At 45.9% G+C, this 16,962-nt stretch overlaps 2 protein-coding genes across 2 annotated transcripts in view; both read left to right on the top strand.

Annotated features, from left to right (window-relative positions):
- Nucleotides 1–3,778, top strand: bri3bp (bri3 binding protein). The gene is made up of 3 exons (XM_088935999.1): nt 1–297; nt 1,449–1,551; nt 3,250–3,778. Exons 1-3 carry the CDS (start codon nt 118–120, stop codon nt 3,663–3,665), a joined length of 699 nt encoding a protein of 232 aa, XP_088792125.1. The 5' UTR covers nt 1–117; the 3' UTR covers nt 3,666–3,778.
- Nucleotides 3,779–12,387: 8,609 nt separating this feature from the next.
- aacs (acetoacetyl-CoA synthetase) overlaps nt 12,388–16,962 on the top strand; it is a 52,874-nt gene continuing 48,299 nt past the window's right edge. The window contains exons 1-3 of the mRNA XM_088935650.1: nt 12,388–12,663; nt 13,812–13,915; nt 14,756–14,876. Of these exons, the coding sequence (XP_088791776.1) occupies nt 12,531–12,663; nt 13,812–13,915; nt 14,756–14,876 (358 nt within the window). The 5' untranslated portion in view covers nt 12,388–12,530. The remainder of the gene's footprint in view (nt 12,664–13,811; nt 13,916–14,755; nt 14,877–16,962) is intronic.

Below are 16,962 nucleotides of genomic sequence, written 5' to 3'. Positions count from 1 at the left end.
GGAAACACGTTCTTCCGGGATTGCTGCTGTGGTGTCTTTTTTTTAACGTACAGCTAATTATTTTACCTCTACAGAAAGAAAAAAAAAATACGTGCATACTATTGATAGTCATAAGTCATGAAGGTAATTAGGTTGATTGCCATAATCGCCCTGCTCCTCGCGTCCCTGCAGTGTGTAGAAGCGGCTCGGAGCCGGAAAGATTCCAGCAGCCAGAACAGTTTTAGAAGGGCGGCGAACGGTCTTTATCAGACCCTGAGTAGCATCTTCGGAGAGGACAACATCAGAGCCCTGCATAAGGTCAGTGCGCGTGTCCCCCCGGTTCTCGATCGATGCACCGTTGCGCGAGATAAGGTGATACGAGGGTCAGGATCGCGCGGCGGAGACTGACGGGTCGCGGTTGCCATTTTGATCATTGATTGAATGAGTCGGGCTGGCCCGTGAAATGCGTGCATGGATGTACCCAACAATGTGAAATCTTTTTTTTTTAATGCACTTTATTATTGCTTCCTTTTTTAACCTCCCCGGCGTTGCAGGACTGAGGACGGTACCGATTGTTTTACGATTTAACAGCGTCAGCAGCTGACCTGGAAATGTTAATATACCGCATATGAAGTTCCAAAATACATTTCTCTGAGTGCCGTTCTCAGGCATAAGCTAAAGCGCCTACGAGGAACGGGGAAATTCCCTACTGGATTGAAGCTGTGATGTCATTGGGAGAAATTAGGATTCACGGAAAACATCGGGGGGTTGAACGATTGTGTCTCGTCTGAATCGGTCAAAGGCGGAACTGTCTCTCGTGTGATGTCTCGCTGGCGGTCCTGTACAAATGGGAAATAACTGAAATGCTTTACATCTAGAAACCATCACGAGTCTGGGAAGCATTGGGGACAAAATCGGGCTTCACTGCAGTGTTCATAAAAACTAATATTATTGTTTTTATTTAACAATAATAATATACGTCTTGCCGTGATGCTTGCTGTGCGAAATGACTTACAAAACGGTATCAGACCAGGGTCCTGTATGAGTAGAGAGCTGATAGATGTTAACGAGAAGCCAAGCTAATTGACCTCATTAAATCTTGCTTCACCTGCTAGAGCGAACCCCCAGGAGGAGATAATGGCTGTGAGGGGCCAGGTGTGGGGTTCACTGACTACATTAGCCAATTGACCTGGTAGTCAGTGAGCATTGACTGTCTCGTCTCAGCCAACCACAGGACACAAACCTGATCAACTGAGTTGGAAGCTCATTTAAAATTAAGAACAGGTGATGTCTTTACACAGAGGGTGGCGGGGGACTGGAGCAAGCTGCCCAGTTGTGTCGCTGAAGCCCGTATCCTCGTTTCTTGCAAGAAATAGCTGGATGACATCCTCGGATCGATTAACCAAAATGGGCTGCGTGAGAGACGCGTTGTCCTCTTTTATGTTCTTAACCTCTCGTTTGTCCTTCAGTTCTTTTCGAAGACAACAGAGCGCTTCGTCTATGGTGTTGACGCGTTCCTGGACACAATATGGAAGATATGGACCGATCTTCTCGATGTTCTTGGAATTGACTGTAAGTTTTCGTTTTTTCCTCGCTGCATATGTTACAGGTTCTCTCCGCGTTAAAATGCCCAGTAGTGATATGCTCTCCAACACAAACATTTTCCTTAAGTGTCGTAAATCCATGCAGGGGAAGTCTAATGAGGGTCCAGTTGGAAAGTATGTGGAAGTGTGTTTAAAACCGAGAGCAGAAGGTGCTAATGTACCCGAATGGTGGTGAGAGTATAGCTACCCAGCCATCTTGTTGAAGCTGATGCCCTGGTATCGTTCCAGAAACAGCTGGATGAGATCTTGGGTTCTATTAGCTGCACACTACCAAACAGGCCAGATGAGCTGAATAGCCTCTCTCTTAAATTCTTATCTGCAGTGATGTGCAATCTCCACTTTAATGACATGATGTCCTAATTCTGATTGACAAACATGTTAGACTGGCTGGTCAGTGTGTGCAGTGCTCCATTAGTTGTATCTGCTGTGTAATGGAGTTCAGAGCGCTTTTGGAGAAGTAGTGCCAGTTGTACTTCCTCAAGCTTGACGCTGAGTTTTAGGATTCGAAGGACACGACAGATTTAAGATCCTGTTTGCCGAGTTTTTAATTATTGCAAATTCTAGCCCATCGCAGACGGTCCTGACCCCTCTCCACAGCAGGCAGGAAGTCCTTAGAAGAGGAGCTGTAAAGACGTTTGTCAGGTTAATTTCAACTCCCCCCTCCCCAAATCAAACAACGCCACCTTCCACAGCTGCTTCATCGTAGGTCGAAGAAGTCTTGGAGCACATAAGAGCAGAACACCATCTCACTTCCTCATGCAGAGCGACCTCATGGCGGCGCTGTGGAGGAAGTGTGTTTTTCAGCTACCCCGAGTGTGATGATATTGGCGATAAGGCTCGTTTGCACAACTTGCTTTGGGTTTTAAAAAAGGAACAAAAACACACACAGTCTCTTGCACAAACAGTCATACCGTATCTCTTATTTGTCATAAACCTGTCTTGTGTCCTGCACTGAGCTGCTCCACATTTATTCTATACCTGTCAGTATAAGGGCACTTAGTCACAACTTAGTCTATTGGCTTTGATAGGAGGGGAGGAAAAAGGACTTGTTAATTATTAATTCATTACTCTAGAATTGCTCATATTTTTATACTCGGAATTATATTTTAATGTGGCTCCGTCCTCACTCAGCTCCTGTCTTTAGTATGGATTTATAAGAATTATTACAAGAGAGGAGCTATTTGGCCCAACCTAGTTTGTTTGGTAGCTGGTAGTTAATTGATCCCAGGATCACATCCAGCCATTTGTGGAAGGAAACCAGAATATCGGCTTCAACAATATGGCTGGGTAGGCCGTTCCATGCCCCCACTACTTTTTGGGTAAAGGAGTACCCCCTATTTTCAGCTTCCATTTGTTCCCACTGGTTTGTGTTTCACTGTTCATTCAGGAGAAATGTGCTGGTTTGACCTTGTCGGTGACCTTTGAGGCTTTGGAGTACCTGTATCGGGTTCCCTCCTCGTCTCCTCTGTTCAGAACAGAGGTCCAGTCCCTCCAGCCTGTCAGTGTCCTGCGTTCCCAATCTTCTGTGTAGATACAGAGGTGGATATTATTAGTCCAGGTTTGTCCCAGAAATAACTCTAGTGTTCAGTGCCATTCCCAGAAGTGCGGTCGCTGGGTTTGTAGGACAGGCTGCTCCCTGACACTGGAATTCTGGTCTCCCCTGCAGCGTCCAACCTGACCTACTACTTCAGCCAGACTGCGCTGACCAGCTCCCCGGCCCGGACTCTGCTGCTGGTGGCCTCTGTGGTGGTGGCCTACTGGCTGCTCTCGCTGTTCCTGGGCGGTTTGTTCTACCTCCTGCAAGTGGCGTTCGGCCGCTTCTTCTGGCTGGTGCGGGTCGTGCTCTTCGCCCTCTCCTGCCTCTACATCCTGCAGAAGTTCGAGGGCGACCCCGAGCGGGCCGTGCTGCCCCTCTGCTTCGTCATGGCCGTGTACTTCATGACGGGGCCCGTGGGCTCCTACTGGAGAAAGGGGGGCAGCTCCCTCGAGGACAAGATCGACCACCTGGACGGCCAGATCCGCCTGCTCAACATCCGCCTGAGCCGCGTCATCGAGAGCCTGGACCGCGGCAGCGAGCAGTAACCACGCAGCTGGCGGGGGGGAGGGGTTGGACGCCCGGGGGGTGATTGCTAAAGGGAGGTTGAAGAGGTTGGAGGCCTGGGAGTGCTGTATGGAGGGGTGCCTGGGGGTGTGAAGGGACTGAAGGCTGGGGGGGAGGGGTGGATGGGGGATGGGTTAAGGGTCAGGGAGGGGTGGGTGTGTGAAGGGGTTGGACGCCGGGCAGTGGTGGATGGAGTGGAGGGGTGGGGGGGTTTATGAAGGGGTTGAAGACTGGGGGGTGGTTGGGGTGTAAAGGGGTTGGACGCCGGGGAGTGGTAGGGGTGGGTGGGGGTATGAAGGGGTTGAAGATTGGGAGGTGGTTGGGGTGTAAGGGGTCAGAGGGCAGCTGGGGCTGGATGGAGGGATGGATGGGGTTGTTGTTTGGGTTTTTGAAAAAGAGGGGTGGATGGAGAGGGGGCTGATGGAGGGGTTGGAGTCCCGCCTGCCAAATCCTGCCCTTAATGGGATTTCTACTACTGTACTGAAATAATCCCTGCTTTCTAAAACACCTTGATGTTTATGAAAACACAATCCGGAATTCGAATCTCTGTAGTCTGGAAGAGTCAGTGTGTGGTATAATGTGATAGGGCATTGCACTCTCTCAGTTTGGTGTTTGCATGGTTTAAGTTGAATTATCCTTTTATGTCGCACTGTACCTTGATAATACATTGCTGGTGACCCTGTCTGTGGCCGTGTAGATGTTGTACCACAGAAGGTTATCTGATATTCTTGGCTTTTTGCTGGGCGGAGACGTTTTAGCGTTTGTTTGTTTTTTCTTCTGGTTTTAAGACCACATAACGACAACACGAGCCCCGTGCTGCTTTTTTCGAAGTTTCAGACCTCACAGGAATGGTCTCATATTTAAACCAGGGAAGTGCTTTCTCTCTTTGCAAGAGAGACCTCAGTCAGGGTCAGTTGAACTTATGAGCATCACAACCTACCCTTTCCTCACTGTAATTCATTGGCAATCTATTTACTCACCATTTGCCCTGTGGGCTGCAAAAAATAAAATACTGCTGAATTCTCAATCAACCTGGCACTGGTGCCATTTTGATTTCACCTCTTACATACTGGGAAGGTGACATGTGAGCAGCTTCTCTGGGCTGATTCCTGTATTTAAGATGTGAACCAGGAGAGCCATGCTGTGCCTCCGAGCGCACAGCAGCGCGGTTCTCCAGCAGGGACCCACAGCCTCCTTTCCCGGGACTGAGACGATACCAGTCAGACCACTGTCCAAGCACTGGATGTGTTTCTGTAGGAACAGGCTAAGTACCCTCAAGTGAAAGGGGGTCGCAGTTGAAACGTTATGTGGTCTTATCACATGCATTTTAAATAACGCAATTAGGGGAGAAAGTGGTTTCCAAATGGTGGAACTTTACTGCCCATCCTATTAAAACAGCTTATTTTGTAACTAATGGATTGGGCTCTGGTGGAAAACAAGCAGGTCACTATCGGGAACCTGGTTTCTCTTCTTTGAAGGGCCCTGATTAATTTGTGGGCTCGCAGGTTCCGCGTCCCAGCGCAGGAGCGCTGGCGCTGTTTCAGCCGAGTGTAACGGGCTCGACAGCTTTCCTGCTTGCCCGCGGAGCACCGGCCTTTCAGCTCAGGCCTGGGAGCAGGAGCAGGCTTCCCAGAGGGAATCTCGTGGGGCGTCGACGCCGACACCCAGTCTGCTGCCACCGGAGACGCGAATTCCTTCGATGCTCCGTGCGGATAGCGCACGCTTCCCTGTGCTCATACACTGGATTTAGGACACTCGTAGTCTGTCTACTTTTGTTGACCAATATTGAGTAAAAACGCCAAACAATCTGGATGGAACTGTCACCATTCCATTGTAGCAATACTGAATATCTCTTTCAATATCAGGATTTTTTCTATATCGCGGACCAGTAGAGGGTTTGTTAGCTGCTGAATGGAAAGCGTGGCTGGGCCTATGGAGGGAGGGAGGGAGGGAGGGAGGGGGGAGGGGGTGTCTGGTCGCTGTGCTGGAAGACTTCTGTTGATCTCAGGGAGAAAAACATAGCAGAGTCACTAAAGCCCTTTGCATATTACACCTCTTAATGGCAACTGCTGTTGCAAGCAATAGCTCCTGGGGGCTTGTAACCATGTCAGAAAAAGGACATTGTCTTCCACCATACTGCATCAGCCCCTGAGGAGGCCTGGACGAGGAGTAAATCAGAACTTCAGTCCACTTCTCAGTTCCAAGATCCAAACCCACCGCCCGGTGGAGCGTTCTCACTGTGCGGACCCAGGAAGTGTTGGGTTTGTAATGGCCAGCTGGTGCTGGATTGAAGTTTTGATTTAGTTCAGGCCTGGATCTATATACGGTTTTGTTGGGGTTTTTTTTACGTGTAGTGTTATAAATGGAGAATGGACAGCATGCATCTACAGTATTGTACGTTTCAGGAAAATGTCTTTTCCTATGTGGTTGGTAGAGTTAATTTTGTGCAGACAGCTCTTGAATCCAATATAAGCTATTATGTTCACAGGTTACCAGGACTTGTTGAGGAGCTTCTTTAGAAAATTGTAAAATGTTGCACAGGTCACTAGTGTCATCCCGTAACAGAAGCAAATTGACATCTTAGAAGAAATGGAAAATATACAGTGTCTGAAATCCTGATTTGGTTGAATGGTTCAGGAATTAACTGGAAGGTTGAGATAAGAGCTTTGGTCCAGTTTTATTTCGGCGTGGCTATAACCTTTCCTGCTGATTCTCTAATTTTTGTAAAAGAGTGTGACTGCGAATTGGACGATCATACGCTCATTCAAGTTGATATTTACACACCGCATGCATCTCCTGTCCATCGCTGGCATATGTTAAATGTTTTGTGGCCAATGTGCAGTGTGTCTGCCTGATGCATAGTTTCATTTTTCAACTCACGAAACATCTTGAACCCCGAGGCTGTGCCCCAGTGTGTGCTCAACTAACTTACTGCTTTAAAAAAAACTTTAGAAAGTCTGGGGGGAAAAATAGCACTTAAGAATCAAATGCTGCTCAGAATGGACCAGGAAGTAAAAGCCTTCTGCGTACTTGCATACTGTGCACAGAGACAGAATTTGAAGCTTGGAGATAAAACTGCTGAACGTCACCGTCACTTTGCAGTCGTTTTTAAAGAGGAGGCGAATGATAGAATCTAAAACCGAGTGGTTTGTGCAGATTGTAATGTGTGTAAACAGCCACTCGCATATTCCTTTTTCATCATTAATGTGCTAAGAGTCTTTTAAGCAGCTAGGAATGGGACCAACACTCTCTCTCTCTCTCTCTCTCTCTCTCTCTCTCTCTCTCTCTACAGCTGCTTTTGTTTTAATAAAAAGGAATGTCAAACAGTGACCATGAACACAGTACAGTCCTGCAAGCTGGCCACAGAAGTCAGTAGCAGGGCAGGCCAGGAGGTGGGTGCATTCTGGGTGTTAGATATGGCTCCCTGTCCCCTTAACAAAGGGGCCAGCTTCAGTGTGCTCGGCTGCCCTGAGCGCCGCAGGGGGTCACAAAGTCCGTCCACATCGTCTCTGGAGGAGAGGACTCCCTGTCTCGGAGACCTGGCCAGTAGTAGGCGTTTCCTTCTCAGAGCAATCCCACATGCAGCTGTTGCACATCTTGGGGTTTTATCTGCGCCTCCACCAGCTGCACGGCTGCACCGTCACATGGAAGAGTCAGAGGCTTTCCTCCTACGCAATCCCGTCCACAGAGACCCTGTCTTCACTGTGCAGTGTTAGGCCCGTCCTGTGTGTGTGTGTGTGTGTGTGTGTGTGTGTGTTTTCTTATACGCCTCTTGGCATTATCAGCACACCAGCCATTTAACTGAACTATTGTCTTCTCCTATTCAAGGGGGAGGGAAGATAGAGGGGCACAGCTGAAGGTTTTTTAAAAAAAAGAAAAGATAGCTCTTCTTGAGAGGTTAACTCTGCTTCTGTTTGTATTTTTTAAAGAGTAAAGCGTTTTTTTATTAGACACAGTACATCTTTGTATATTTATAATTATGGCTTAGCATCGGTTAAAGAACTGGAGTAAAAGGAAAAAAAAACACAAAACATTAACCTTTATCTGTTACACTAAAGACTCCTGTTTTTTTTTTCCCTTCTGCACTGGACTTGTTTTACTGTACATAGGCTGATGTGTTTTTTGGTATGCAATGTAGTGTCTTTGCAATGCAATGGTTAAAATAGCAGATGTGCACCCTTGTGCAGATGTGCAGCTCAGATGTGTGGTAGGCAGCACAATGATGGGAACACAAATTGCAGGCAGCATCCTCTGATGTAGATTTGTTCTTCTTTCCAGAATCTACAATACACACCACTGCCCACACGAATGGGTTCATATGCAATCATATGCAGCAGTGAAATATTGATGTGAACACGTTTCTGAAGAGATGTTCTAGCCAATGATTATTGTACATTTATTTTTATGGTACTACTGTGTTATGATTTTTTGTATTATATATTTTTCAGTACTTTTGTGATTTTATGACGTGTACCTGAAGCCTGCTGTCAATTTGTAGTGTGTTATGAGTTTTGCGTTGTGAGACATTTCTTCTAGGTGCCATTTTACAATAAAACCTGAGCAGCTGAAATTGATGAATAAAAAGGACTTTAAGATTTTATCATTAATACTTGTACTTTGCCTTTCCTTGCAAAAGCTGCTAGTGGTAATAATCTTGTTCTTTCTCCAGTTCTGTTAATAATTTAGTGCTAAGTTGCATAAACTACACAAAAAAAGCAGCACCCTGCCTCTTTCAGCTCAAAAGAAAGATGAGCTTTTAGTGTACAAAGAATCAGTGACCAGAAAAAGGGCCTATGGTTATCTGTGCTACATTTATGTAATTGATTCACAAGGTTAAGCAAGGATAAGAGCCTGGTATGTTACCCACACTGGGGCACTAATGAATTACTTAGGTGAAGAGAATGAGAATGGGTCAATGTTACCCAGCCAATGAACATGCAGAGCTCGCTGTTTCGTAATGCTGGCAGTGTGCAGACTGGCTGCACATAGCCACCTCACAGTAGTCTGGACCCAGGCTCTGTGAGCCTCACGTTAAATATTTATCATGCAGACTTGCTCCAATTGGTTTCCGCTTCATGGCAGAGACACCTGTCAGTTTTACCTACAGCTTCGTTTTGGTAACCCTCTTGGTCGTGCCAAAAGCGGACTGTTTTTAGACCTGCTTTCCTGTACCATGGCGCTGTACAAAGGCTTGGTGGGAGTCTGGAACGAGCTGCCCAGACATGTTTTTGAAGCTGACACCCTGGCTTCTTTCAAGACACAGCTGCGTGAGGTCCTCCAGTCAGGACAGGAGGCTCTACTGTACACAGAGGGGGGTGGGAGTCTGGAACGAGCTGCCCAGCCATGTTACTGAAGCTGATACCCTGGCTTCTTTCAAGACAGCTGGATGAGATCTTTTAATCATAGCTACTGGCAACCAGGCCACTGTGACTGTCCGCCTATGGTTTGTGTCCTTTCCTCTGTTCTAGGTAGCCAGTAGGGGTGCACTTTGCTAAACAATGTCTTGAGACATAAAAAACCAGCAATATTGCGTGACAGACAAAATCTGTAGCACCAGAAGTACAGGATGAAAAATCTCATAGGTTCCAGCTGTACCCTGAGTGTTGAAGAAAGTTTCTGGGTGTCTGCACAATGTCTTCATTTTAACCCAAACTTACACTACTTGAACCCCTCAACAATTTTTTTTTACCACTGAGAACATAAATTGCTCATAATAAATGTGAAGTGAATGACAGCTCGATCTGTCTATATCTGAATTAAATCGGCGCTAAACCTTTGCACAGTAGTTATAAGACAAAAGGGACATTTGTTCTTTCAAGGAGACATCCTGATAGCCTATAAAACAAGAGATATGTGGTCCAACCCACTCAGTTTAGAACACAATTACACCATGACGAATTCTTTGGGAGACATCTGTGGTGACACTCTGAGGTTAATATTGGCACTGATTAATTCATGGTCAGCTGAGGGAGCTTTCACAATGTTACCCCAGGCTGCTGGCTGCATGCAGGAGAGGATTTCTTCATCAGAGCATCAGACTTTGATTTGGCTTAGATGGGACTTCAGAGACCTTATCGGCATTTTTTAACCTTTTGTTTAATATCTGAATTTGACAGTATGATCATCTTCAAGAAAATGGAAGTGCGGCACAATCAGTTCATTAACCAGTGAAAATTGAAAAAAGGAGGGTTCCTTAACACCAGGCATTTGGTATGTGGTTTGAAAATGTGTAGAGTTGTTCATCCCTAAAACAATTAGTTTAAGCCCAAAATTCCCACACCTGCCTGATTCAGAACAACGTCCGCTCCTTTTAGCGGAGGAAACTCAACAGAGCTGCAGACCAGTCTGTGATCTCCTTTCACATCCTTCAGAGCAGACCGTTAGCCTGTCTAACAATTACTTTTTATGCGACGTCTGTAAATTTCCAGTAATGTTTTTTTTTACTGTAAATATTGCGTGTTTCTACTTTGGCAACACTGTAATTAACCTGCTAGGGCAACGAAGCTCTTTTGAAACAATTTGAAACATTCCTGATTTAGATGAACCAGTAAAACTCATTAAATTGATCAAACCTCGCGTGGTGTAATATTATATTCACCGCAAATTGAACACAAAAAAGCACCCAAGTCCTCCGTGGCATCTGTACTGTGATTGGGCACACCTCTTTAAAGGCTGTCAGGCTCTCGCCTTCTGATTGGTCACGCCCCTTTCCGCTCCTTTCAGTGACTGGGCGCTGGTGGGCAACTGGGCTCCGATTGGCCGGTTTGGCTTTCGGTCTCGGCGGTCCGTCACGCCCGCGGACTATGCGTTCCTCGGCTGATGTGGAACCATCATCACGCCGCACCAATCAGAGCTCAGCCCGAGTGTGGCGTGCTGCCAGGCAGTATCACTCCGCCGTGGTACAGGCGAGGACCACGCAAACACGGCAAGCTTGCACAGCTCTATAGTTTTTAAAGGCACAGCTCGTTTTGAAATCATGTTTACTAGAACAATGCATTACACAAGGTAAAAACCCGATCAACACATACATTGAAGTGGTGCAGTAGCATTACTGTGCTATTGCAGTCTATTAAAAAGTTTGTAAGATAGCTTTCTCACAGTGCAAAGATTAAATGTTCAGTAAAGAAGAGAGTTGTACTTTCTGTCCATACAGAAGCTTCTCCCAATCGCTTCAATGCTGGGAGTACACTGTTTTCTTTATTATTGCTTTAAATAATTCACAACTATATCACTTACTGACATGTCCCATTCACAGTGATTCCAGTTATTCTCATGTTCAATTCACCTCAATACTGCTCATTACTGATGTATAATTCAGAGCAATACCAAAGTCCAATCAATTGCACTCCAATCAGCAGTTCAGTAATGGCAGCTCCAGTCAATCACAGCCAGCAGCTACATCACCTTCCAAATCCCAGCTGGCAGCCCACTGGAGGTCAGCAGGTGTGAGCCTGGCCAGCACCTGGATGGGAGACCACCTGGGAAAGATAAAGCTGCTGGAAGAGATGTTAGTGAGACCTGTAGGGGGCGCTCACCCTGCGGTCTGTGTGGGTCCTAATGCCCCAACAAGGACACTATACTGTAAAAAGGCGCCGTCCTTCAGATGAGACGTAAAACCGAGGTCCTGACTCTCTGTGGTCATTAAAAATCCCAGGGCATTTCTCGAAAAGAATAGAGGTGTTACCCTGGAGTCCTGGCCCCATTTCCCCCTGGCCTTTACCAATCATGGCCTCCTAAAAATCCCCATATCTGAACTGGCTTCATCACTCTGCTCTCCTCCCCACTGAGAGCTGGTACTATCCACTGATACTGGTGCACTCTGGCTGCCAACACATCGTCCAGCTGGGGCTGCACACTGGTGGAGGTGGAGGGGATCCCCATTACCTGTAAAGCGCTCTGAGTGGAGTCTCCAGAAAAGAGCTATAGAAGTGTAAGGAGTTATTTTTTTATGTTCCAACAGAGGCAAGTTGAAAGGAAAAGATGTGGTCATTCTTCACACGTGCTGACAGCGGTGGACAGCTCAACCGCCAGAGTATTAGGCAATCCTTAAGTGTCAGATAACTGAAACTCCTACAGCAGATGCAGCGCCTTGCTGACTTTTTTATCTATATTTCTGTTTAGACTGTGTATAGTTTTCAACTGGTTTCTGCTACAGTGTACAATGTTAGAGACACTGTGCAGCTCTGCAGGAACAAACTGTACTGAGCTTACTGACAAGACGCATGCTTTGTTAACCACACAAGAGTCAGCACAGATTAACACAGCTTTCTACTGTGTGTCTATCTGCTGTGTATGTAAGATGGCAACCTTCAACTCATTACTGTACGGCCAGACCACAGGACCCTCAGGTAAATTAATCTGTTATAATATAATACTTATATATAATACTGTTCCCAGGTTTGAGAGAGGTCCTTGCAGTAACACGTTTTTGATATATCTGGTGACCCTCTAAAATGTCTCTAAGACATCACATCACTGGGCGCCAGTCTAGGAGTCTCAGTGAGCCTAATACGAGGTTGTAAAACTGCTGTTCATACCTCATTAACGCCTTCTAACACTTCGGTGTTTTGTCATACTAAGCCTAACGCGCATTAAATAAAGATGTACTCGTTATCCTCTAAAACCGGGGACTCAGACGTTACAGAAGAGTTAAGGTAGCACGGAGCACGCTGGGTCTATTTCGCGGTGGGTAAGGATACGCGCTGGGCGCGGAGGGCGGAGCTCTCGGAGGGAGGGACTGTCAACAGCAGTTTTACTGCAAAGCTGTCAAGGAAGTGCAGCCTCAGTCCCGATGAAACCGGGGGCTGTCCGGGGTCTGCCGGAGTGACTTGAGGCGCTTTCCAGCTATGTCCAAGGACACGGAGGGAGTGAGCGAGGAGATCATGGAGTCCAAGGTGCTGTGGTACCCGGACTCCAAGAAGAACACGCAGATGGACAGGTTCAGGGCTCAGGTGAACCGGGACTTCGGGCTCTGTCTGGGTGAGTGCGGACACAGAGGCGTTGTTTCGGGACGCAGGTGATGTCATGCAGCCTGTGTCTTCACCTGTGGAGCACTGTTGCACTGCCACTGAGCCCTCAGGGCTGACGCGCGGATGTTTAATGGCCTCTGCGTTTTTAAAGTACAGAACCCAAATCCATTCAGCTCCGCGGTGTACAAGCGCCTCAGCTGTCAGGAGTTTGCACCCTCCGTTTGGGCGACACGCGTGGATCCCCTGCACACGGTTCCTCTCGGTGGCATGTGTTTTTTTCAGCTCCGTGGCCTTCATGTATTTCCTGTTTGTGTGAAACGAAACACTCGACTTCAGGCTGGTAATCTGAAGCAGATTCCGCCCTCCGATGGGGTCGTACATGAGTGGCACAGTCTGGGCCTCTTACGCAATCGAGTGCCCCTCTGCGGCTCAGATCGCAGCGGGGATGGAGAAGACTGGAATCGGACTCACAGCAGAACCTTGGCCCGGTGTGCACGTATTTACATGGACATGTGTACAGCAGGTTGTGTTTTGGTCTGAAAGCACAGGCTTCCTTCAGCTTCAAAGCAGCGTGCACAATATGCACACCAAACTGGCACTCCATCTTGGTAGTGGTAGTAGATTACAGCAGCAGTCGAATCATGATTACTGTAATTGCTGTGTGCATCTGTGCTCTACATTACTTCTATTTTTACTCCCTTTTTAGTGCAAGTACACCTACCTAAAAACGTACCTTTAGATGAGACGTAAAACCAAGGTTCTGACTCTCTGAGGTCATTAAAAATCCCAGGGTGTTTCTCGAAAAGAGTAGGGGTGTAACCCCGGTGTCCTGGCCAAATTTCCCCCTGGCCTTTACCAGTCATGGCCTCCTAATAATCCCCATCTCTGAACTGGCTTCATCACTCTGCTCTCCTCCTCATTGAGAGCTGGTGTGTGGGGAGCGGACTGGCGCATCATCCAGGTGGGGCTGCACACTGGTGGTGCTGGAGGGGATCCCTATTACCTGTAAAGCGCTTTGAGTGGAGTGTCCAGAAAAGAGCTATATAAGTGTTGTTATTATATAATAATAATAATTATTATTATTATGATCATCATCACAGCATTTTTCGTCTTTCACCGTGGTATATATACCTCTCAAGAGAAATGTCTTTCCCCCAGCTAACTACAGCGACCTGTACCAGTGGTCAGTGCAGAGCTATCCGGAGTTTTGGGCGGAGGTGTGGAAGTTCTGTGGGATCGTCGGCTCGCAGACGTACGAGGAGGTGAGTACACCTCCTGCTGAAGTGGGAGGAAAAACTGGGAAGTTTATTCGGATTCAAAAGGATCCGTTAGTTCTGATGCAGATGCGAAACAAAAACTCATCCTAAAAATGCCCCTTTTCACCCTTACAGTAATGTTTCCCTTTCCCTAAAAATTACATTCCTGCACGCTGCCAGCTCATCTGGAGAGTGGAACTCCTCAGGGCCTGTGGGAATATCACAGCGAAACCCTGAGATCCAGTGACTGCCTTCATGTCACTGGCTGTCCCGGTAGACAGGATATTTTATTGAAAAAATCCAGGAACATCACGTGGACTGAGCTACTGTCTGTCCGTCATTTTGAACATTGTGAAATGGTCGTAATGTAGATTTGCTTAATTCCAGTAATTCATTGGGAGTTTTTTATGGCAGTGGAGGCACTTTGAAACACACATCTGGTTAGTCTGGGTAGATGGAGATTGAAGGCTAGAGAAGGTGCCAGTGTTACAGTGGATTTAATTTGCTGCTCAACTACCAAGCGAGAAAGATGATTCTTCTCCTTTGCAAAAATGTCCTATGTTTTTAGAAGTAAGACCTATATTTCTCAGCTACAAGTGTATTCCTACAATGAATGGCTCTGTGCCTGGAGAGCAGCTTTTAAATAATGGTGTTAGGTTCCCTAAGCTAATAGTTTAAATATGGGAATGGAGAAAATACACGAATGTTTAGGAAACTGTATTTTAACACCTAATACATCCTCTGTGAAGTTTTGGATAATGTTTTCCAGTCTTTTGTAAGGTCAAAAGTGCTTTATATGTGTTTTATATAACCATCTTCTGTTGTCTCTGCTTGTCATCTATGCAGGTGGTTGACGTGACAAAGGGCATCTCTGATGTTCCAGAGTGGTTCAGAGGCTCTCGGCTCAACTACGCTGAGAACCTCTTGAAGCACAAGGACAAGGACAAAGTGGCTCTGTATGCTGCAAGTAAGCGTGCGCCTCCTAAAACCGTCCCCACTGAAACACTTCCTTCCTGTTCCGCAGAGAGCGAGCTTCCCCGAGCTATACGAAATGCAGACTGGCAGGAAATCAAATTGCTGTGCTGTGTCTGGGAAAAAAACAAACATATTTTTATGGAAACACACTATAGTATTGCCTTTGACCGTGGAGGCTGAAGTAAGGGAAGAAATTATATTTGCTTTTCCAAAAATCTTAATCAAAGCCAAGCTTAAATCCATGCTTGCCATTAACAAGCGATAAGTACCTGCTCTTACCTGTTAAACGTGTTCTCTAGCAATAGCCTGGAGAATCTCCAGTCCAGTATCCAGTGTCTGTCCTTATGGAATTATTATGTTACAGACCTGTCCGGTTTGCCTGTGTGGAATTCACACAGTGTTTCCTGAGTGAATCCCTACCCTCTGTGCCCCACAGCCTACAGTACATGACAATACGTGGCAATATGGACACGCCTCAGGCTCCACACAGTGACATCACTGTCGTTTGTTTAAATGATACTTTGTTAGTTCTTTTTAAATACACCTGCCATTCTCCGTTGTTCTAAAAATATCAATGGGATATTTGCATCAAACCAACCTAAAAGAAACAGAATAGCATGACATAAAGTAAACCCCTCTGTCTCTGTAGTGTATTTTCAGAATAAAATGTGTTTTATTTAGCCTTTTTTTCAGATCTGAGAAAAATTATACGTGTCTAAATAATTTGTGTTCTTCCTATGTGTTATACAATGTTTCCCAGATTTTGGGCTTTTAAGTAAAGCTATGCTATAATTAGCAATGATTACAACAAAATGTAATTGAATCAATTTTAATAAAGAGTTAATGTGGTTCTTCACCTTAAATAGGGTGAAAGCTCTGCGCTGTGGACATATCTTTCCAGATCTAGACTACGTAATGTAATGTGTCTGGAGCTCCATATTAAATGAAACGTATGTTCCTGGAGCTAGACAAAATCTGATTTAGCCTTGAATGTCAGAAGGCATCAGCACAGTTGTCTGTAACCTAATAGTTCTGCATTATCTTCTGCTGCAGGTATTTTTTTCTCTGCTACTCTAATCGGATATTGAGTTTAAAAAAAAATGTCGTTCTAGGGAAGACATGTGATGAGTTCAGGTCTGTGGAAAGCAGATGGGAGTGTCAGTTATTACACTTTACAGGGGAGCTGCAGTATCAGTTTCCCAGACTGTTTATTAAATCTCGGTAACAAAATAAATTCCTTGAGGGTATAGAAAAAATGTACAAGTTTCAAATTAAGCGCAAAATCCTGAAAGTACCGTGAGAAGCTATGTTATCGCAGTCTTGCATTCGAATTGCCATGAATTGTGATGTGATGCAGCCCTTCCTGCTCACTAGTCACCATAATGACTAATGTAATGTGATGTACAAGTGAATAAATTCAGGTTCTGCAGCGATATTTCTGTTTGATTAAAAGAGATGTATTCACCAGCCTGCTTGTTTACAACGTAATGGGGCCGCTTCACCTCACAGGAAGTTTTGTTGCCATGCTCTGAATCGAAAAACACAGTGCTGCTCATACCTGGAGCCTATTTTGTGATATAATTGGAGGATTTACAAGTTACTGTGTACATTTGACTTTTATTGTGGCTTAAAAATGCACTCATTTAATCATTAAACTCATTTAATGATTCTTTCTAACTCCAAAATATAAAAATAGTGATGCAGTTCCCCTTTAAAAACACACCCCTCTGCAAGGCAGCAAGTTGTGGATTTTGAGCTCCTGGAGAACAAGTGCCATTTCTCACACTAGTGTCATTGCTGTCCACCAGACTGTCTGTTTGTCCATCAGTCCACCCGTCTGTCTGTCCATCTGTGCATTGGTCAGTCAGCCTGTCTGTCCATGTCTGTCCATCAGTTCCACTGTCAGTCTGTGCTTCAATGTCCGTCTCTGCTTCAGTGAGGCAGTCTGTAGTCTGTCCAATGGGATGTGATGCCATCAGATTGTGCGTCAGTCAGCCTGTCTGTCCATCCGATGGGATGTGATGTCCATCAGATTGTGCGTCAGTCAGCCTGTCTGTCCATGTCTGTCCATCTGTCCT

Source organism: Atractosteus spatula, chromosome 17, assembly GCF_055471065.1.
Source record: "Atractosteus spatula isolate fAtrSpa1 chromosome 17, fAtrSpa1.hap1, whole genome shotgun sequence".
Taxonomy (NCBI): Eukaryota; Metazoa; Chordata; class Actinopteri; order Semionotiformes; family Lepisosteidae; genus Atractosteus; species Atractosteus spatula.
This window is presented reverse-complemented; position numbering and strand designations above follow the sequence as displayed.

What these genes read in the sequence shown, in the direction of transcription:
- bri3bp (XM_088935999.1), top strand. Translation starts at nt 118, where the DNA reads ATGAAGGTAATTAGGTTGATTGCCATAATCGCCCTGCTCCTCGCGTCC. An exon ending in ACATCAGAGCCCTGCATAAG is followed by an intron (nt 298 to 1,448) that starts GTCAGTGCGCGT and finishes TTTGTCCTTCAG; the next exon opens with TTCTTTTCGAAGACAACAGA. An exon ending in CGATGTTCTTGGAATTGACT is followed by an intron (nt 1,552 to 3,249) that starts GTAAGTTTTCGT and finishes TCTCCCCTGCAG; the next exon opens with CGTCCAACCTGACCTACTAC.